Below are 24,843 nucleotides of genomic sequence, written 5' to 3' on the forward strand. Positions count from 1 at the left end.
AAGCATCATCACTCGTTCGGAATAAGATCCCATCGGACTCACAATCATATCCTCAAATCGTATGCATGGATACATGAAAAGCATGAATATGGCATGCATCAAGTCTGTCACGACCCGACTAGGGGCCCATGACGGTTACCTGGAGCTGACCTACCGAGCACCACTCATTAGACTAATCATCATTGTCACGACCCGACTAGGGGCCGTGACGAGTACCCGATACTTGTACCGAGCACCCCGTATCTATCATTTTACCCTTACTTCTCAGCGGGCCGTAGGAACTGTACTATACATTTTTTTTTGTTGCTGAACATTAACGTTAGCAACGTCATCATAAACATAGACTAGTAAGCGTTGCTATCACATTATACAGAGACGCGAACAATTCAAAATACAAGACATCTAACTGTACATATCTGTCTACGAGCCTCTAGACATAGTACACATATACATAGAAAGGGCCGAGTACTGCCGTGCCCGAATATATATATATATACACAAAATAGTACCAAGGAAGTGAGTCTCCGGAACAACTGGAGCGCTGTCAAATGCTGCTGGTAGAGCTCCTAAGAATCAAACCCGCCTGTCTGCTGACCTGCGCGGCATGAAACCCAGCGTTCACACGAAGGGACGTCAGTACGAATAATGTACCGAGTATGTAAGGCATGAATAATAGCATACGGAAAATATAAGACGGGAATAATGACATAAAAGAGTAATAGCACCTGTCCTGAGGTAGAAACATAACCTGTATATATATATGCCCTTGGCAGATGCTATGCATGCTTAACTTTCCTTTAAAAATCTTTCCTTGTTCATATATATATATATATAAAAATAGGACATATCATATTGCCGAGGCGTCGACAGCCGATCCATTTAACCATAAATATACACATCCCGCGTCCAGGACGATATCATGTCATATAATGCTAACTGATCAGGTGGATATGCGTATATAACGCGCTGCCCTTATCTCCATCTTCCCCGTATACGTATGCATACATCATGTACATATATCAATGTCTATAGCGCTCTGGCTCTTTCATCATATGCGTATACGTGTGTCATGTACATACATCAGCGTCTATAGCGCTCTGGTTCTTTTATCATATACATATACTTATAACATGCATACAACACGCTCGAGAGTCCAAGAAAACCATGTCCAGGTCGGAGTGACGTAAGGTCGGTAGCCTCCGATTACATTATGAAATAATCAAGATCGTTATGTCTCACCTTGAAGGAATTAGTATTATGAGGCGAGACTATCAATGAAGAATAGCATTAAGAGAAAACATGGGACAAGATCGTAAAACTCATAAAACATTACTTCGTGCACCCTAGGGTCTTTGGAAAATAGAGTCATGTCAAAGGAATAGAGTTGGACTCAAGAACTAGTCCATCATTCTTGTATTCATACTGGATCCTTCACTTAAGGCTTTTAGACATGCAATTATTCTCGTCGTTCTCGTCATAGAGATATTCTCTTTCTTACATCGTCATTATCATTATCGTCGTAGGATTATTCTCATTAGAATAGCTACATTACTGGTCATTAGATAAGCGGTATAAGGATCAAAGGTTTCCTTTAGGTTCTACTTCAAAATAGGTCAACCGGAACAATAAATAAATAAAATCTGGGATCCATGGGCCCACCTCGGGTCAAATGAGGAGGCATATCAAATTCACGTTCGTTACATTTCATGACGTCTCCTGGGAGGGTTTTAGGGTAGTCGGGACCTCTCTATGCGAGCTCTAGATATTTAGGAAGTCTTTCTAACATTTTGCAAAATTTAGTTCAATTCTATTGAACGAAACGTGGAAAACTTTGGGTGCGGATTCCGAAGAACGGAGTTGTCCCCGCGGCTCGTATCCGACTTATTACATCTAAGACATGCCATAGAAAGAAGAGTAAACCTTACATACCTCTTTCCGCTCCTTATGCTATTCCAAATTCAAGTTGCAAATCCGCCAAAATCTACAAATTGGTCATATTTACCAAACTTTGATTAGAGCATTTAGAATTGGAATCTTAAGATAATACTTGGCTACCGAAATTTCGGCAGCACTTCCCCTGTAAATACACCATTCCCAAAATTCAACTTAACCAATTTTTAATCAACAACAATCCGGGAATTCAACCCGGCCAAACTATCAACATAATGTCAACAACCATACTAACAATTTCCATATTCAACCCAAGATACATCATAACAACTCAATCAATATACTACTTTCTTCAAAACCTTCCAACTCCAATATAACAACAACAACCTAATAATATATATATATATATATATATATATATATATATATATATATATATATATATATTCCAACGACACCATACCAATATCATTGTCTTTCATACATGCAAGAACATCATATTGAATATACATAAACTTCTAAATAAGTCTCCAACTTCTACAACTCCACTAAGGTCATTAAGCATTCATTAACAACAAAGGATCCACAACACAACAACAACCAAAACACTAAATAAAACTTGCTCACCATTCCTCTACAATTTAGCAAATATACACGGCTAAACATCATGTATACACGGCCACATATACACACCACACACTCACGGCCACAACATGTTTTCCACACTTCCATGGATTTCATCAACCTTTACATACTACAACATACATAATCACCTATAACACATAAAGATAAGTTGATTCTTACCTTTCTTCTTGACTCCCCACTTGACTAGAATTGTAACTTGCAAGAATATGAAATCTTCTTGTTCCAATGAACACTCCACCTTGTTAAGGGCCCTCCAATTAGTAGAGAACAATTTTTGAAGGAATTTTTGTAAATTTTCTTGTTGGTTTTTGCCCTTGGCCGAAATGGCCTCCAAGTTTCTCCTCCTTTTCTCTTGTTCTTGTTTCTTGAACTTTCTAGAGAAATTAGGTGAATAAGATGACTTATAAGTCATCTTTTGGGTTATCAATTTTACCTCCATATGGGCTTGGCCCATCAAGAAAGAGGTTAGATGGCCAACCTTGGCCCAAAGTGCTCTAGCCCATTTGTTTTGGCACTTCATGACAAATTTTTAATTTTTCAAATTTCCAATTTTATCCTTCGTCTTCCTCCGTATATCCACGTGTAATATTGCAAATTTCCCTTTATGCCCTTGACCTTCCTCATTATTTCCACTTCTAAATTTTTCATAAGCAACTCATATGCCAAACAAAATAAAATATGGCCTTGCTTGTTGTCTTCCCGCAATTGTCTTGAATTATCTGATTGCACAAAATGCGGGATATAACAATCATACTCAACCTGAACATATATAATCTCCAAGGCAATACATAAATATACATAGGCCCTCTCGGCTGCAAAAATGATATACAAAAATGTACACTGGTCAGGTCATCATGCGACATCTACTACCCACACATGCGTATCTACGAGCCTCTACTAGTGTTATGGACATGAAGACGGGACAGGACCCCGTCATGCCTAAATATATATACATAAAATAATATCTCAAAAATGGCACCTCCGGAATAATGGAGTGCTTCTGTGAATCTGCTGAGTAGCTCCTAGGAATCTGGACCACCTCCCTGTCTACCTGTGGGCATGAACACAGTGTTTTAAAAGAAAAGGACGTCAGTACAAACATTGTACTGAGTATGTAAGGCATGAATAATAATAACATGTTGAAGAGATAAGGAAACATCAAGTAATGAAACAACCTGTGACTGAATGTCACTTAAGACGGAATAATGCATGCTAACTTATATCATAATCAACATCAGGTCAAGAATGCATATATAAGCTGCCCGTCCATATAGGTACGGTGTGATCATCATAAGCCCGTGCCCTCTCGACATGGTGTATTTGCCGCCCGCCTTAGCGGTGTCTGCCCGGCCATATAGGCACGGTGTAATCTCATCATCATATATTTATCATAATGCATGCATAAGAACCTAAGGACCAACTATAACTCTATCGGCATGACGTAAGGTCGAGAACCCCCCCCCCCCCCCCCCCGATTCCATTGTGGAGTAGTCATAATCATCCTGCCTCACCTTGAAGGAACTAGCATTATAAGGTGAGCGTAACAACAATGAATAGCATTAAATAATTGTAGGAGGATCATTAGCTTCATAGAAACATCTTATCATGAGCTTTAGAATCTCTAGACTTAGACTCATCATCATCATTATCATATTCGTAACATATCTCTTATCTTTATCTCATGAGAAGCTCTTTAAAAACATAGATTCATAGTTTCCGGAATGTAAGAAAGTCATGGAAAGATAAAGGAAGTCATGCCGTAGGAATCATGCCTTAGAAAAAGAAGGGACTAGCCTTACATACCTTGATGTCTCTCTAACGTTATCAATTAAATGCTTTCCTTCGATGTTCACGATTCTACATTCAAGAGAATTTGTACTAGAATTAGATAATCGGAAACATACTTAAGTTTAAGCTAAAGCTAATGAAAATTGGACAGCATCTCCTTTGTTTCTACAACTCCCTCCATATGCTATAACAACTCCCAAAATCAACAACAACATTCGTAACATCATAATCAATAACTTTGTCAAGTTTGACATTATTCAACTCTTACAATTCCCTCTCAAAGTCATCCATAACCATGGTTATCACCTAACGTTGTATTCACCCACATATAATGCTTCTCCAACATCCTTAATATTATTTATAACAAGATTATACTCATAACATCTCAAGAATTATGGTTCATGTCAACTATTATTCAAGAACACCATTATTTCACATTTTAGCTCCATATTCTACCTTCTTCCATAATCTAAGTCTTTCAACCCTCCGATACTCTAAATAACATGAAATGATCATAAAACTCACCTTTGATTGTGTAGGAATGGGTTTTGGATAGAAATGCTTCACTTGAAGAAAACCCTAGTTCCTCTTCAAAAGAAATTCTTGACTTCTAGCAACCCCCACGAGCTTCCTTGCACTTGATTTCCTCGAGCTAATGATGTTGATCTTTGATTTCCCTTAAATTCTTATAGATGAAATGTGTGGAATGTTCTAGATGTTTAGAGAGAAGTGGAGAAGTTGGAAGAATGAAATTTTAGAAGTGGGAACACATTTATATACTTGAAAATTATTCAGCCCGTCGGGTGTTATACGGACCCTTATACGGACCGTATAAGTGGTCGTATAACTCCAATTTTCCGAAGTTCATCTCGTCATTTCGTTTGATCTCCAATCCTTATGGAACTTTCTTAGAACTTGTTTAGCACTTCATTAAAAATCTAAGGAGTGTTATAACTCTTCCTCAAGACATTATCAAATCCACATTAGCTCGGTACTTTGCAAACCCTTCTTCAAAACATGCTTATGCTCGACATTCTTCAACAAACTTTCTTCTCTTGCCTCAAACGTCTTTGGAATCTTAATTAGAATCGTTAAGTACTACTTCTTACTTGTAGAAACATCATGTACTTCTTATCCCTCATTAGTCTATGTACTAAGAAATAACATGAAATTTTCCGAGGTGTAACAAAGTCAAGAACAAGTATAAAAGCATGAAATCCATTCTTATGCTCATAACACTATAAAGGATGCACCTTTTCATTTCAATAAGGATATATGTATGAGTGATATGCAAACGAACAGCTAAGACAGGCAATTAATAATAATAAGAGACATAAGTGTGGGCATCGGACCCCAATCACAGATCCAAATGATCGTGCTCTTCTATCAGCTAGTGCCGAAAGCATGGCATTCAGACCAACTATACAATTCAAATAGCGCAAATACCCATAAACATGATGACCGGTATCCGATACTAGTGCTTGTCACCTCACAAGTATTGGAACCCCCTTAATTCACCCAAATTCCCTCTTATTAGGTTCATTTTAGCCAACACACACATGCGACAAAGAGTTCAAGGTTCAACATGCTTGGAATGTCGAATCTTGAATCACGACGCCCTCTTGCTACTCTGAATAGTCTCCAAACGAACAAAGTCTAGTCAAATAAGGACTATGCGTTAGAATACGAGTCTATCAATACCTATAATGCTAAACAGTAAATTAAAGATAGAATCATGATCCTCATACTCAATATAACCCATAAACTGAAAATCATCCAATAATAATCACTAATTCATGCTCAATTTCTAAAAGCCCCAATTCTCAAGTTGGGTTCCAAAACCCTTTAAATTTATCTCTTAAAATCAACATTCTAAGCATGGGTCATGGGTCTAAATCACGGAAATAGTCATAAAACCAAGTTAGAAGACTTACCCAATGATTCTTCCTTGAATTGCATTCAATTCTCGTCCAAAAACGCTCCTAAACTTAGGGCTTTTCGAATGGAAGTCTAAAGGAAGAAGATACTTAGAACCACATTCTGTTCAGCAATTCACGCACCTGTGCACCAGAGAACTCGCACCGACAGAAACATCCTTGCCACAGAGAACCCCATGCAATCATCGGAACTCCACAGTGACGGAGCCAAGCTCGCGGCTGCGCACGCGCACCTGCGGAAAAGTTTTCGCAGTGGCGGAGTAAGACCAATTCTTCGGACCCTCACTCCTATGGGCCATCTCTCGCTGTAGTACATCCACAGGGGCAGATCCTTCATCACACTAGCGCGTACATCAGAGCCAGCAAAAATCTGGTTTTTGACTCTCAATACCCGAAATCCCGAGACTCTCCCGAAACCTCCCCAAGACAAACCAAATATGCAGACATGTGTAAAAACGTGCTATGAACTCACTCGTGCACTCAAAATTTCCAAAAGATCTCTTGTTGACCAAGTCAACCCCGAACGGGCGAAAACAAACTTTCCAACCAAAAGACTAAACGCCCCTAAGACCCTCGGGAACTGAACCAAACACTCAAATAGCCTACATTCGGTATTCCGAAGTTAGTGGAACCAACAAAAATCCCAAAAGATGAAATTACCCCTGAGGATTCCTAAAGTCAACCTAACACTTAAAGGTTACTTAGCAAATTTCCAAAACAAGCAAAGGGGCAGGTTTACAAGGGCAAAATCAAGAAAGCAACTAAAGCGACCTAACGGGTCGTTACATCATCCACCACTAAAACACATGTCCGTCCTTGAACATCAAAGATAAGAAAAAGGAAGAGACATACTTGGGGCATCAAAAAGTTGAAGGTACCTCACCTTCATATCCAACTCGGTCTCCCAAGTTTCCTCCTCCACCGGACAACCTCTCCACTGAACCTTCACAGAAGCAATTTCTTTGGATCTCAACTTAAGAATCTGACGGTCCAAGATAGTAATTGGCTCCTCGTTATAGGAAAAGTTCTGATCAAGCATCACCGAATCCCATATAATCACATAAGAACCATCCCAAACCTACTTTTTGAGCATAGAAACATGGAACACCGGATCGACACTCGACAAACCAGGAGGTAGGGCTAACTCATACGCAACATCTCTAACTCTCTGAATAATCTCAAAAGGACCAATGTAACGAGGACTGAACTTTCCTTTCTTTCCAAACCTCATCATACCCTTCATGGGTGAAACCTTAAGCAAGACCGATCACCCACCATAAACACTAAATCACGAACTCTCCGGCCTGCATAACTCTGTTGCCGACTCTAAGCTGTGAGAAGCCTCGCCTGAATAATCTTTATTTTATCCAATGAATCTCTAAGCAAGTACGTACGCCAAGGCCTCAACTCAAAGGAGTCAAACCATCCCATGGAAGATCAACATCTCCTACCATACAAGGCCTCAAACGGATCCATCTCAATACTAGAATTGTCACACCCTAATCTTGATAGGGCATGATGGGCACCCGACTCTCTTCAGAGTCGAGCGAACCCTTAAACATTCGCTTTACCAAAACCTGTCATTTCAAAAACTTTTAAAAACATGGAACTTTTCCAAATAGAGATCATTGTCTTTATACAGATCATGAGAAACTTTCAATCAACTACGTACTTTTTACCAACTAAAATCATCTGAAAATACATACTCTTTTAACATCTATAAATGATTCGCACTCCTCGATGCCCTATCCACAGGACACTTCCTGCAAAGTCTCTAACATATACAAAATACCATGACATAAGTACTTGACCCGGCAACACTCCGAACTGAGATGGAGCTTGCCAATCCCGCTGGACACCTTTATCAAAGTCTTCTACTCATCTGGGTGTACCTGCGTGGCATGAAACGCAGCCCCCGAAGAAAGGGGGTCAGTACGGAATATGTAGAGTATCACTGAATCATAAACAAGGAAAAGCGGAACAGTAACCAGTTTAGAGACAACCCGGGAGCTACCTGGATCAACATTTTGAACCGTGTCACGTAGTGCCTTACACAATTTCCAGCATACACAATATAAGTACATCATGCCCAAATTTTAGAATACACAGTGTGGATATAGTATCATAATAGTCCCTTCGGACGGCCGCTTCCGGCATAGTAGCAATGATGGCCCCTTCGGGCATGTCGCCGGCATAATAATGCTAGTCCTGGCCCCTTCGGGCATGCCGGTTCTGACATAATAATAATGATGATGGCCCCTTCGGGCATGCCGCGTCCGACATTATGATAATGATGGGCCCTTCGGGCATGCCGCTTGCAACATAATAATACTAGTCCTGGCCCCTTCGGGCATGCCACTTGCGACATAATACTAATGATGGTGTCTACACTACTCAATCCACAAATATCAATACAAAGAGATACCGCTATGGAGTGTAAACATAAAATCATAAATGAAATAAATAGTAAAATCTTGCACCCCCTTCGGAGTGGTTTTGAAAATCTAAATAATAAAATCTCGCACCCCCTTCGGAGTGGTTTTGAAAATCAACTTTATGTTTCTTTTAGTACAAAACTAATTTTCTTGAAATCATTAGTAAACCACAAACACGTTTCAAGCAAATCCGAGTTAGTATGAGAAAGTTAGCAACCCTATGCACGAGCAGAGTAGTGGGAAACTAAATGCGCATAAATCAACTTTTCAGACTCGATGTATAAGTATACTTACCGACACCTGAAGACTCAGAAACAAGTTTCGGGTCAATCTGACTTAGTATGAAAAAAGTTATGAGCGTTTGAAGTACAGAACCTTCTACAAACGTTTCAGAAGATATTTTTGGAAAATTAAAGCAACAATCATACCAAGCAGCTTTCAAATATCGTTATGGACACCATTTATTATAAACCCCCCATGAACGTTTCTAAAACAATCCGAGTTCACTTATGAGATTTATGAACATTATTCATTATAGAAACCTCTGCGAGCATTTCCCAAACAATCCGAATTAGCACATGAAGGTTATGAACGTTATTCATTATAGAAACCTCTACGGCCATTTTCAGGCAATCCGAGACCGTCTACGAAAGTTAAGGACATTACTACTTACAGAACTCTTTAGGCTTTTCTTGTTATTCAATCATACCATAAGCTCGGCTATACTAAGTATACGCACATCAAGAAGTGAATAAGAATCATTAACAAGCTCGGAATCAAGAATAGAGTTACCCCAAGATAAGTATCATAGCTTACTTAGCTCTAGGACATGCCAAAAGAAAGAAAAGGTAAACTTTACATGTCTGTTCCACGTCATATTAGCTACGCTTATTTGTCCAAGCTCGCTATCGCTAGTCTACATTCAAGAAGATTACACAATCATTAAACACATCATCACACGCTTGTCTTAGTCTTTCAAATAGATTCATTTATAATCTGCCGAAATTTCGGCAGCATTTCCCCTGTAAATACACCATCCCCGAGAATCTAACTCGGCCAATTTATCAACAACAATCCGAGAATTCAACTCGGCCAAATTAACAACAACAATACCAACAACCATATCTCCAACTTCAACAATTAATTCAAGTGCATTCTAACACTAGCAATCCTTTCTACACAATTCGACGACATTCCTTTTATTTTCAATTCAACCACACATAGTCAAGCTAACATCAATGATTTCACATTCAAGTATAAATCCAAAATCGTTCTAACATGATTCAAGAACACTTCAAACAATTCAACCGACATACCACTTCACCCGAAACCTTCCAAATTCAACAAGAACGATAACAACACATTTCCTTCTTTCAAATCCATAAACTATACCAATAATTCACATACTAACAACATTATTTTTCCATATATACAAGAAATGGTTTTTGACATCACATTAGCTTTTAAACAACTTTCCAACACTTACAACTTCAACTAGAATCATCAAACTTTCATTATCAACATAGAATCCACAACAACAACAACCAAAATACTAAATAAAATCAATTTATCACATCTACACTACACCACCTCTTATTCGGCCACCAACATAACATCCATATTTCATGATTTTCATTCACTTCTACATACTACAACATACACAAAACATTCATGACATATGAAAAAGAGGATTAAACCTTACCTTTCTTCACTTCACTTCTCAACTTGGCTAAGGTTGCTTCTTACAAGAATGAATTATTTACTTGCCCCAACATGTACTCCACGTTAAAGAGGACCTTCCAATTAGTAGAAATGCTCGGAGAAAATAATTTTTGGTCAAGATTTTCAAGGGGTCAATTTTTGCATAGCTTGGCCGAATATGGCCTTCTTGTTTTCCTCTCCAAGTTTCTTGAAATTTCTTAAGGATAAAGATGATAAAATGTGATCCATAGGTCATCTTTTGACTTATTTATTAAGCTTCCATGTGGGCCTAAGCCCACTCCAACATGGCCGGCCACTTTGGCCCATTTACTTAAGCCCACTTTTTTGTTTGTTTTGGAATTCATGAAAAATTATTTCTCCAATTTCTAAATTTTCCCTTAACCTTCCTCCGTATTTTCTACAAGCCATCTTGCGAATCTCCCTTTTTACCCCTAGTATTTCTTAATATTTCCACATCAAAACTTTCATGAACAGCTTGTGTGCTAAACAAGGTAAAAATATAGCCTTGCCCTTAACTTCCCGCAATTATCTTGGAGTATCCGAATACGCAAAATACGGGATATAACAAGCATGATAACTGTTATTGTAATTGAACTCGGCTAATGGCAGGAATTAGTCTATATGACCACCAAAATCCATTACACATGCTCTTAACATATCCTCCGAAACCTGGATAGTACGCTCCGACTGACCTCAATTCAACCCGAGTACCCAACTCCTTTTTCAAATACTTGTAGAAGTAAGAAGGGATCTGAGTCCCTCTATCAGGAATAATGGAAACGGGCACTCCATGCAAATGAAGAATCTCACGAATGTAAATCGCCAGCTTCTCAGAAGTATAATTCGTCTGAACAGGAATGAGATGAGCTGACTTAGTCAAACGATCCACAATCACTCAAATGGAATCAAACTTACCCAAAGTTCGTGGCTACCCTACTACAAAGTCTATGGCAATCCTTTCCTATTTCCACTCAAGAATGGGCATCCTCTGAGAAATATCACCTGGATTTTGGTGCTCATACTTCACTTGTTGACAATTCAAACACCGAGACACAAACTTCACAATATCCCTCTTCATGCTACACTACCAATAATGTTGCTTTAGATTTTGGTACATTTTCATAGCACTAGGGTGAATAGAATACCTCGAGCTGTGAACCTTCTCCATAATCAAAGTAGTCAAATGTCCAATCCGAGGTACACACACTCATCATTTGATCCTCAAAATCCTTTCTTCATCAAGCCTTGCCTCACAAGACTTTCCTTTCAACACTTTATCATGAATTTTGTACAACTTTGGATCATCAAACTGCTGAGCTCTAATATGCTCCAATAAAGAAGAACACGCCTCCATACAAACAAGAACCCTTCCAGGTTCAAAAATATCAAGCCTAACCAAGGAATTTGCAAAACTCTAAATCTCCCTAGCCAAAGGTCGCTCCCCAATCTGGAGACAAGCAAGACTACCCTACTCACTGATTTCTGACTCAAGGCATCCGCGACCACATTGGCCTTGCCCGGATGATAAAGGATAGACATATCATAATCCTTGAGTAACTCTAACCATCTTCGCTGCCTCATGTTCATATCCTTTTGGTTGAATATATGCTGAAGACTCTTATGATCCATGAAAACCTCAGAATGCACACCATAGAGATAGTATCTTCAAATCTTCAAAGCAAACACCACCGCCGCTAACTCCATGTCATGAATGGGATAGTTCTTCTTGTGCACCTTCAATTGCCTGGAAGCAAAGGCTATGACCTTCCCTTTCTGCATAAGAACACAACCAAGACCCAACCTCGATGCATCACAATACACGGTAAAACCCTCTCCCTTCACAGGAAGAGTCAAAATAGGAGCCAAAGTCAACAAAACCTTGAGCTTTTGGAAGCTCGCATCACACGCATCTGACCACTGAAAAGGAACAACCTTTTGGGTCAATCTGGTAAGGGGAGATGCTATAGTAGAAAATCTTTCAACGAATCATCGATAGTAACAAGCCAAACCAATAAAGCTCCGAACCTCTGAAACTGTCGTATGCCTGCCCCAATCACGAACAACCTCAATCTTCTGTGGGTCAACCATGATACCATCCTTGGACACCATGTGCCCCAAAAATTCCACAGAACTAAGCCAGAAATTACACTTGGAGAACTTAGCATAAAGCCTCTTCTCCTTGAAAGTCTCAAGAAAAATCCTCAAATGCTTCTCGTGCTCCTCTCTACTCCTAGATTAGATCCAAATATGGTCGAAAGACATCATTCATCAACTCCATAAATGATGTAGGGGCATTAGTTAATCCAAAGGACATAACCAAAACTCATAATGACCATAACGGGTACGAAACACTGTCTTGGGAATATGCTTTATTCGGATCTTAAGTTGATGATATCCGGATCTCAAATCAATCTTGGAAAAGACAAACGCTTCATGAAGCTGGTCAAATAGGTCATCAATCCTGGGAATGGGATACTTGTTCTTGGTGGTGACCTTATTCAATTGCCTATAATCAATGCACATCCTCATGGATCTGTCCTTCTTCTTCACAAACAATATCGGTGCACCCCACGGAGACACACTAGGACGAATAAACACATTGCTCAACAAATCTTGCAACTGTTCTTTTAATTCCTTCAAATTTGCAGGAGCCATCCGATAAGGAGGGATAGAAATAGGCCTGGTGCCCAGCTCAACATCAATATGGAATCAATGTCCCAGTCCAGAGAAATACCAGGAAGATCAGTAGGGAACACCTCAGGAAACTCTCTCATAATCTCTACTGACTTAAGTGGAGAAGTCTTGGCACTGGTATCACGAATATAATCAAGATAAGATAGACACCCTTTCTCAACCATCCGACGCACCTTAAGGCATGATACTAACTATTTAGGCGAGGGACTAACCGTACCCTTCCACTCTAACCTAGGAATCCCAGGAATGGCTAAAGTAATCGTCTTGGCATGACAATCCAAGATCGCATGGTATGGGGATAACCAACTCATGCCCAAAATAACATCAAAGTCCGCCATATCTAGAATCATCAAATCAACCCAAGACTCATAACCCATCATAGTGACTACACAAGATCGGTACACTCGATCCACCACTATGAACTCTCCCATCGAAGTAGAAACATAAACAAAGACACTCACACATCATATCTAGACCCGATGGAAAATAATTAGACACATATGAATAAGTACAACCCAGATCAAATAAGGCAATAGCTGACCGGTGACAAGCGAAAATAATACTTGTAATCATAACATCTGAGGCCTCTGCCTCTAGTCTACCCGGGAATGCATAACACTAGGCTGCACCACCACCCGACTGTAAACCCCCATGACCAACTCCACGGAAGGTCTAGGTGCCACCCTCACCAGAATGAGAACTCCCTCTACCACTATGTGAACCACCTCTCCATGGTTGACCGGCTGGCTGGCCTCGGAGTAGAAACCTAAGAACTAGGGTGTGAACCACCCTGTCGAGCTCTGGGGAAATCTCTGGCATAGTGCCCAACCTAACTAAACTCAAAACATCCACCATGGGCTGCTAGCTGAGGAGAAGAGTCGGAATAACCACCACGATCACCTGGCTGAGAATACGAATACTGAGAGTTCTGCCCCGGACTATGTCCACCTCTACAAGCCTAAGGACCACCAACTCAACTGAGAATTATGGCCTTTTCTATGGTGATCACGACCTCCAGAAAAGGAGCCTCTAATACCTCCCGAAGAACGAGGCTTCTGATGTTAGGCGTATTTATATGCTTATCCGCCATATATTACCCATATTCTACCTTGTTTAGAGGACGAATTGAGCTAAATACACCTAAGTAATCATTATTCTTGCATTACGAGCTAATACGTATGTGTTTGATGCAATCAGGAAATTTTGGAGAAAATACGCTGTGATTCGAACGAAAATGGAAATTGCACGCAAAACCCGTCTAAGTGTCAAAATGAAGAGACGTCTCACCGAGCTCAGGCAAAAGCGAGCAACTGGCGCGCCCTAGACCTTGCTCAGCGAGGAGAAACATGGAATTTGCCAAAGATGGAAGAAATTGGCTAAGTGCAAAGTTGACATGTGACCTTGCCGAGCGTGGCTCAAGGCAAGGCAAAGTCGAGTTTTAAGCCTCACTCAACTAGGGTGGTGTCCAAAAGTGCAGAAGTGGATAAATTTTTGCAACTGTGAAATTGAAGAGTGACCTCACCGAGCGTGGCTCAAGGCGAGGCATGAGCAAGTTTTGGACCTCGCTCAGCGAGATGGGGCTTCAAAAATGCAAGAGTCCAGAATTTTTTGAAGTGTAAAACGAGAGAGGGACCTCGCCAAGCGTGGTTCAAAGCGAGGCCCTGACACCCTCGCAGAAAAGGCACTCATGTAAATTGTTAGACCCGTTTTTGGTGGGCTTTGTAGGGTTATTTCTCAACACTATAAATAGCACCCGTGGTCCTTTTTTTTTTAGGGTATCACGTATTATTTCGCAGAGAGAAAGGAGTAAGACTTATCATCGTAGGGTTTGGATTTTTATTTTCTTAAATTCATCTTTTCTTCATTCGAACATGAAATTCAATTGCTTTAATCCGACTATGAGTAGCTAAGCTCTTTTGTTCTGGGGTTATGACCAAAGTATGATTGTTGTCGTATGAACTTGAGTTGACATTTATCCTATGTATCATATGAGTCATTTGCTTAATCTTGTGCATGACTATTTTACTGCTTCGCGACCAGTAGGATAAATATTTGATTCTTAGATTGAACTCGAGTGAGTAATACTAAGTTAGAACGAATATTGAGCAGAGTAGGATCCTAACCCTGGGCATCGGAGAGCAGATTCGCGTCTAGGATAGAGATATACCTAGTTCGCCCTACTTGGTTGATATACAGGATTTATGAATGCATTTGTATGAATGTTCATGACCATAGAGTTATAGGCGTGAAAGTAATACGAATAGGTGACTAGAAAACTCGAGAGATTCGTAGTCATAAAATTAACCCTGTCAATCAGTAACTCGATAAAGAATAAGAGTCAACGATAGCGCATGCGTAACATGAATACGATAGTACCGTAACCCTAGAATGTCTTCTCTCTATGATAAACTCAATCTATAACCACGGTTGTTACAACTTGTTCACATAAGTAGTGTTTATTTCCTTTTTGCTATATTTAGTAACCTAAACAAACATCCTTTTATTTACTTTCATAATTAGTAGGCGATAGTATATTTTCGTAGAATCGTTGATCATAAGTCTCTGTGGATATGATAACCGACTTCAAAAGTCACTATATTACTTGGCGACCACGTATACTTGCGTGTGTGTTGGGAGCCAACAAGTTTTTGGCGCCATTGCCGGGGACTTAGAAATCAACTGTTTTACCAGCATAAACTATTTCTACTTTAGTTATCCAAGTATTAACATCTTGATCTTAGCTGCTATTTGATTGCAGGCACTCTAATCGAATGCGAAGGACTGCGAGTCAAAACAATCTTGAAGAATTCGATCCTAAACCTGAACGTACTTTCAACCGACGCAGGAGAGATTTGAACTTATTGCAGAATCCACAGGCTCTAGTTGAATTACCCGTGGTCATGGCAAATAATCCACTAGCGAAAGTGAGAGAGGTTGTAGTGCCTCGTGTGGCGGATGTCACTTCAAGCATTGTCAAGCCCACCATCGAAGGGCACTTTGAGCTGAAGCATCCTATGATTCAACTACTTCACTCTAGTGGGCAATTCATGGGAATGTCACACGAGGACCCTCAGCGTCACATCCATACTTTTTTTGCAGATTGTCAATACCTTTGCTACTGTAAGGGTCACAAAAGAATATATGCGGCTGACACTGTTCCCCTTCTCTCTATTGGGGAATGCAAGTAACTGGTTATTAGCAGAGCCTGCCAATTCTATCACTACGCGGGATGACTTGGTGACGAAATTCTTGACAAGGTTCTTTCCAGCAGCAAATACAGCTCGCCTCCAAAGGGAGATCATGTCATTCAGGCAGAAAAATGGAGAAATTTTTTATCAAGCATAGGAGAGGTTTAAGGGTCTCCACAGAGATTGTCCTCACCACCATCAGAAAAATGAAGTTCTGGCACATACAGTTATTGAGAGTCTGGATGCCTAACATAAGTCATCACTTGACACTGCTGTAGGAGGGCAGGCCCTTGATCTGAGCTATGAAGAATTATTCACATTATTGAACAGGTTTACTCAGAGCACTCCAGACTGGCAAGATGACACAACCAGCATTTCAGCTAAGAAGGCACCTGGTATTTTTGAAGTGGATAATTTTACGGCACTATCGGCACAAATTGAGGCCATGCGCACTGAAATTAAAAAGTTAACTGCGACGCAAGATCAACCATAGGTGCAAGCAGTACAACAAGCCAACATTTTTTGTGAAGTCTGCGTAGAAGGTCACACGAGTGATATGTGTCCCGCGAATCCAGCATCCATATATTTTGTGGGTAATGCAGGAAGAGGGCAAGGTAGTAATAACCAGTATGGTAATACGTACAACTCCAACTGAATAAATCATCCAAACTTTGGTTGCGGAGGTAACCAGGGTAATCAGAAACAGAATTATCAGCCACCACAAGTACCTCAGCCTCTAGCACCTGTTACGCAAGCTCCCGCAAATAGCATGGAAGAGATGATGAAATAGATGATGGGTGATATGCAAAAGATGATGGTAGACCAGCAAAAGTTGATAGTGGATAACCAGAACCGTGACTTGGCGGTGCAAAACTTAGAGAGACAAATGGGTCAGATAGCTGGTGCTCAGAACATTAGACCACCAGGGGGACTTCCTAGTGACACTAATCCAAATCCGAAACCATGTACAACATTGTCTCTCAGAAACGGGCGGCAACTGGAGGAATTGGTGCCGAAGAAAGTGATTCTGGTAGAAGCAGCTACTGAAGACGAGGTTATTGAGATAAAGAGAGTGGCGAAGACATCGATGGTAAAGCAGCCACAACCAGTGGTTGCCAAACCACTACCTCCGTTCCCTCAGAGGTTGGAAAAACAAAAGGAAGAGGCCACATACAAAAACTTTTTTGATTTACTGAAGCAGGTACATGTGAATGTTCATTTAGTTGACATGCTGCAAGGGATCCAGAAATATGCCAAGTACATCAAGGACATCGTGGCAAACAAGAGTCGTTTCACAGAGTATGCTACAGTTGCACTTACTGAGGAGTGCACTTCCCGTATTCAAAACAAATTGCCTACAAAGTTGAAGGATCCAGGCAGTTTCACTATCGAAATCACGATTAGAAAGCAAGTCATTGCGCATGCACTATGTGATCTAAGGGCTAGTATCAATTTGATGCCGTCTTCTATGTTCAGAAAACTAGGGTTGGGAAACCCGAGGCCTACTACTATTGTTCTGCAGCTGGCAGATAGATCTTTAGCCAGGCCCGAGGGTATTATTAAAGATGTACTTGTACAAGTTGGGTCTCTTATATTTTCGGCAGATTTTGTCATCTTGGATTTCGAGCTAGATCCGGAAGTCCCATTTATTTTGGGGCGTCCATTTTTTGCCACAGGAAGAGCATTGATCGATGTAGCAGCAAGGCAGCTAACTATGAGGGTACACGATAAAGTTGAAGTATTTAATGTGTACAAAGCCCTCAAGTTGCCCGAAATCTATGAGGAGCTTTCTGCTCACTGTGATGAATGACAACACTAGGAGACCTCTCATCACTTCTCATGACCCGTTGGAGAGAGTGCTAGTAAGTGAAGATATTTTTGGAGATATAGAAGCTTTTGAGATGATGCAGATTCTTGACCTAGCAGGCATTTACATTCGAGAGGGGGATTTCAAGCCCCTCGACAGAAAAATTAGGCCACCGCCTAAGTTATCAATAGAGGAGCCCCCAAAATTAGAGTTGAAGCCTTTACCCATGCATCTCAAATATGCATTTTTGGGCGAGGGTGAAACTCTAACAGTTATATTGACAGCATAACTCACTGATGAAGAAGTAATGATTTCTGTGGAGGTTCTGAAGAATAGAAACAAAGCGCTGGGTTGGCAGATCTTAGGTATTCAGGGAATCAGTCCAGCATTCTGCATGCATAAGATATTTATGGAGAAAGATTACAAGCTGAGTATACAACACTAGAGATGTTTGAATCCACCGATGAAGGAAGTAGTTAAGAAAGAGGTGATCAAATGGTTAAATTCAGGCATCATCTATCCCATTTCTGACTGCAAGTGGGTGAGCCCCGTACAGTGTGTCCCAAAAAAGGTGGGATGATAGTGATAGAGAATGACAAGAACGAGCTCATCCCGACTAGAACTGTAACAGGGTGGAGGATTTGCATAGATTACAGGAAACTGAATGAAGCTACAAGAAAGGATCACTAACCTATTCCATTTATCGATCAGATGCTTGACAGATTAGCAGTCCAGGAGTATTATTGCTTCCTTGACGGATACTATGGCTACAACCAAATAGCAATTGCACCAGAAGATTAGGAGAAGACGACGTTTATTTATCCCTATGGTACATATGCTTTCAAGCGAATGCCGTTTGGACTCTATAATGCACCAGTAACATTTCAACGGTGTATGATGGCTATATTCTCTGAGATGGTGGAGGATTTTGTAGAAGTGTTCATGGATGACTTCTCTATTTTTGGGAATTCATTCACAACATGTTTGCGGAATCTAGATCGTGTGCTGGCAAGATGTGAAGAAACCAACTTGGTGCTGAACTGGGAGAAGTGCCACTTAATGGTTCGAGAGAGTATTGTTCTCGGACATAAGGTGTCATAAAAGGGCTTGGAGGTTGATCGTGCTAAAGTGGATGTTATTGAGAAACTACCACCCCCAGTTTCTGTTAAGGGGGTGCACAGTTTTCTCGGTCGTGCGGGATTTTACAGACGGCTCATTAAGGACTTCTCAAAAATATCGAGCCCTATGTGCAAGTTGCTTGCGAAGGAAGTTAAGTTTTTATTCAGTGATGCACGCGTGCAGGCTTTTGAAGAGTTAAAGCAGAGGTGGTGACTGCACCAATAATGATTTCTCCTGACTGGAAATTGCCATTTGAATTAATGTGTGATGCTAGCGATACTGCTGTAGGAGCTATTTTGGGCCAGAGGAAGAACAAGATATTCCACTCTATCTATTACGCCAACAAGACATTGGATGCTGCTCAGATAAATTATACAGTTACGGAAAAAGAATTGCTAGCTGTGGTGTATGCGTTTGATAAATTTCGGTCTTATCTTGTGGGAACTCATGTTATAGTGTACACGGATCGTGCTGCACTCCGATACCTATTTAGTAAGAAAGATGCGAAACCCAGGCTTATTCGATGGATTCTCCTATTGCAGGAGTTTGATGTGGAAATCAAAGACCGTAAGGGGACAGAGAATCAAGTGGCTGACCATTTATCGAGACTAGAGAATCATGATCATGTGGCAGAAGACGGTCAAATTCGAGAAGCTTTTCCCGATGAGCAACTTTTTTCTATTCCTGCGGCAGAAGTACCATGGTATACAGATATTGTGAACTTGATAGTGAGTGGAATCTACCCACCTGAAACTAATACCCAGCGGAGAAGGAAGCTCTATCATGATTCGCGGTTCTACATATGGGATGAGCCGTATTTGTTCAAGCAAGGCCCTGATCAATTGGTAAGAAGATGCATTCCACAAATAGAGGTGCGTCAAGTGTTGGAGAGTTATCATTCCTCCCCATATGGGGGACATCACAGTGGAGATCATACTGCCGCAAAAGTGTTGCAATCTGGTTTTTATTGGCCCACTGTCACGACCCAATCCCCGTAGGCCGTGACTAGTGCCTGAGCTGGACACCCGTACACACTCATTTACCAAAATCGGCATACCAATGGCTTATCCATATTCAGTGTACACTTACTTATACAGATACGAAGGTCAAATGTCGTCTTAAGCGGTCACATATAACAAATGTATCACACAGAAGCCGGCAAGGCTGTCGTAAAACACATCGCCCAAAAACATATACATACATACAGGCCGTTAAGGCTGTCACAGCAAATGGATCTGCTTAAGACGCAAATCACACAGACATAACTGAACAATAACGACCCATGACCCACATACATGTCTACAGGCCTCTAATAATAACAACAAAAGCATATGACGGGACAGGGCCCCGCCGTACCCCTAACTAGTCATATACACATAAATATGTACAACAGAAAGATTTGTACCAAAAGTATGGGCTCCGGATCAAGGGAGCACTCCAAGTAGCAGAATGGGTATCCTAGGCTGGCGGATTACCACAATGAGCGTCTGTACCTGCGGGCATGAAACGCAGCCCCCGAAGAAAGGGGGTCAGTACGAAATATGTACTGAGTATATAAAGCATGAAATACAATAATTAAGATCATAACTGAAATAAGAAGTATGGAAAACGAGTACAGAGATCAGTATACCAAAAGCTTGTTTTTGAAACACAAATAATGCATATAAAAATCATGCATAGGGCTCAGGAACGTGGTCGCCACTCCGACGCTGGCGCCACAACACATCATACTCCAGAAGATTTCATATCTCCGTACAACCCCGAAACACATCATAACATCATAGCACATCATACGCCATAACACATCATAACGCCATATATAGGCGGTACCCGGCCCCCTAGCGAGGGACTCGGGGAACCGTAACACATCATACTGCCGAATATAACATAGAGTGCACGATGACAGAACTGGCCCGGGACTCGGCGAAAGATATAATAACAGTATGCACGAGCAGAGTAGTGAGAAACTATATGCACATAAATCAATTTTTAAGACTCGATAGATACATACACTAGTCGACGCTTGAAGATCATAAACACGTTTCGAGTCAATCGGAGTTAGTATAAGAAATCTATGGACATTATTCGCTTTAGGATCCTCTAGGAACGTATCGGAGCGATCCGAGCTCGTCTATGAAAGTTACGGACATTTTTCGACATAAAGCTGTTAGGAATAAAAATCCTTTACATATATTTATTATCCAATCATACAAAAGCCACAAAGACCATAGTTCGACTATATTAGGAATACTAACACCAAGAAGTGAATAAAAATCGTCGACATGCTCGGATCTTATGAATGGAGTTACCCCGAGGCTCTATTCATAGCATACTTGCAACTAGGACATGCCAAAAGAAAGAAAGGGTAAGCTTTACATACCTTGCTCGCTTCCTAAGCTAATCCCAACTCAAGTCTCGGGCTCCCCAAGATCTACAATAACGTCATTAAATACCAAACGTTAGCTACAAGTGCTTAGCAATTCAATCCTAAGCTAGTACTTGTTTACAGAAATTTCGGCAGCATTTCCCCTGTAAATTCAACAACCCCGAGAATTCAACTCGGCCAAATCATCAACAACAATACCAACAACCATATTAACAACATCAACAATTAATCTAAAACACATTCTAACATTAGCAACTCCCTTTTACATAGTTCGACGGCATTCCATTTACATTCCCTTCAACTACATACAATCAAGCCAACACCAATGCTCGCACATTCAAATACTAATCCGAAACCATTCAAACAAAACACAAGAAAACTTCAAACAATCCGCACAATATTAAAAAATAATCTAACCAATATGCCACTTCACCCGAAACCTCCAAAATACAACAATAGCAATAACAATACATTTCCTTCTTTCAAATTCATGAACTTCACCTACAATTCACATGCTAGCAACATTATTTTCCATAAATAAAAGAAGTGGTATTAAAGTCACATTAGCTTCTAAACAACTCTCCAACAATTACAACTTCAACTAGAATTATTAAACTTTCATTTCCATCATAGAACCCATTACAACCACAACCAAAATACTAAGTAAAATTATTCATCCTTTCTACACAACACCTACACCTACACGGCTACAACATAACATCCATATATTCATGAATTTCATCCATTTCTACATACTACAACATGCACAAATCATTTCTAACACATAGAAAAGGAGATTAAACCTTACCTTTTCACCATACTTCTCACTTGGCTAGGGTTATGAATTTGCAACAAGAAGTGGTTTAATTGCTCCAACAACTATCTCACGTTAAAGAGGACCTTCCAATTGGTTGAATTGCTAGAAGAAAATATTTTTTTTGATCAAGATTTTTGGACCTAAATTTTTGGTCACCTTGGCCGAATAGGCTATCTTTTTTTTTTCTTCTCCAAGTTTCTTCAACTTTCTAAAGGTGAAGATGATGAATATGATCTAATTAGTCATCTTTTATCTATTTATTATAAGCATCCATGTGGGCCAAGGCCCACACCATTACACGGCCACTTGGCCCATTTATTCAAGAATTGACAGTTTTCCATAATTCACTTTTAACCCCAAATGTTTCTTAATATTTCCATGAGCCACCTTATGAATTTCCCTTTTTACCCCTAGCCTTTCTTAATATTTCCACATCAATAATTTTCATAAACAGCTTGTGTGTTAAACAAGATCAAAAATATAGCCTTGCCCTTAACTTATCGCAATTATCTTAAAATTTCCGAATGTACAAAATACGGGATATAACATCCTCCCCCCCTTTTGAACATTCGTCCTCAAATGTTAAACTGATCTCATAGGGTCTTGCAGGCACTTCGGGGAAGTTTCTTTTTACGGTTAACACATATAATTCATTCATCAATAAACATAACCAATTAAGGAATTTAGATTACCTGTAGTGGTAGGAAACAATTGAGGATACTTCTTCTTCATCTCTTCTTCAGCTTCCCAGGTCATCTCCTCCCTGTTATTATTCTGCCACAATACCTTAACAGAAGCCACATCTTTAGTACGCAGTCTTCTCACCTGACGATCTAGTACGGCTATCGGCTGTTCCTCGTAGGATAGCTCCTCTGTCACCTGGACATCATCTATGGGAAATATTCTGGAAGGGTCACCAATACATTTGCGAAGCATCGACACATGGAAGACCGGATGCACTGCTTCTAAATCAGATGGTAAGTCTAATTCATAAGCGACCTTTCCTACCTTGCGGACGATCTGATAAGGTCCAATATACCTTGGACTGAGCTTACCTTTCTTGCCGAATCTCATTACACCTTTCATGGGTGACACTTTAAGAAATACCCAATCGCCAATTTGGAATTCTAAATGTCGACGTCGATTATCCGCATATGATTTCGGTCGACTCTGAGCTGCTAATAACCGTTCCCGAATGAGCTTTACTTTATCCACTGCTTGTTGAACCATGTCTGGACCAATTAACTTTGTTTCACCCACATCGAACCAACTGATCGGTGATCTGCACTTCCTGCCATATAGGGCTTCATACGGTGCCATCTGGATACTGGAATGGTAGCTATTATTAGAAGCGAACTCAATAAGCGGCAAATGGTCGTCCCAGCTACCCTTGAAGTCAATAACACAGGCCCGTAGCATATCTTCCAATGTCTGAATAGTACGCTCGGCCTGTCCGTCAGACTGCGGGTGAAATGCGGTACTAAGACTTACCTGGGTCCCCAATCCTTCTTGAAATGATCTCCAAAAGTTAGCTGTAAACTGAGCACCTCTGTCGGATATAATAGATGTGGGAACTCCGTGAAGTCTTACTATCTCCTTAATATACAACCGGGCATAATCCTCAGCCGAATAGGTGGTCCTGACTGGGAGGAAATGGGCTGATTTTGTCAGCCTATCAACAATAACCCATATGGAATCATACCTCCGTGGTGTGCGTGGTAAACCTGTAATGAAATCCATATTAATTGCTTCCCACTTCCAAGACAGAATCCCCATTTCCTGTAACAACCCACCAAGTTTCTGATGCTCGATCTTAACCTGTTGGCAATTTGGGCACTGAGCAATGAACTCTGCGACGTCCCTTTTCATACCATCCCACCAATATAAGCACCTAAGGTCATGGTACATCTTTGTTAATCTCGGATGAACAGAATACCGAACATAATGTGCCTCTCCCATAATTTGCCGCCGCAGCCCTGCAACGTCAGGTACACATAACCTGCCTCTATATAATAATACTCCGTCAGGTGTAATCTCGAACGGGGTCTTCTCCTTATCAAGGGTTGCATCTCTGTACTGTGCCAGAACAGGATCCTCGTATTGGTTTCGCTTTACTTCTTCCATAATAGAGGATTCAGCAACTTCTCGAACAGAAACCCCAGTATTTCCAGAATCGGCCAAACGGACTCCAAGACTGGCTAGCTGATGAATTTCACGAACTATTTCTTTCCTTTCTGGCTGCACGTCGGTCAAGCTGCCCATAGACTTGAGGCTAAGTGCATCTAATACAACATTGGCTTTCCCAGGATGATACAAAATGTCAACATCATAATCTTTCAACAACTCGAGCCATCTCCTTTGCCGCAAATTCAGCTCCTTTTGCTTAAAGATGTACTGAAGGCTTTTGTGGTATGT

General features: G+C 40.6%; 1 protein-coding gene and 1 pseudogene across 1 annotated transcript; one reads left to right on the forward strand and one right to left on the reverse strand.

Annotated features, from left to right (window-relative positions):
* Window positions 1-16,401: 16,401 nt before the first annotated feature.
* On the reverse strand, window positions 16,402-16,498 carry LOC132600929 (small nucleolar RNA R71; annotated as a pseudogene).
* Window positions 16,499-17,092: 594 nt separating this feature from the next.
* LOC132644030 (uncharacterized) lies at window positions 17,093-18,109 on the forward strand. The gene has a single exon (XM_060360571.1). It carries the CDS (start codon window positions 17,093-17,095, stop codon window positions 18,107-18,109), a length of 1,017 nt encoding a protein of 338 aa, XP_060216554.1.
* The last annotated feature ends 6,734 nt before the right edge of the window (window positions 18,110-24,843 follow it).

Source organism: Lycium barbarum, chromosome 6, assembly GCF_019175385.1.
Source record: "Lycium barbarum isolate Lr01 chromosome 6, ASM1917538v2, whole genome shotgun sequence".
NCBI lineage: Eukaryota > Viridiplantae > Streptophyta > Magnoliopsida > Solanales > Solanaceae > Lycium > Lycium barbarum.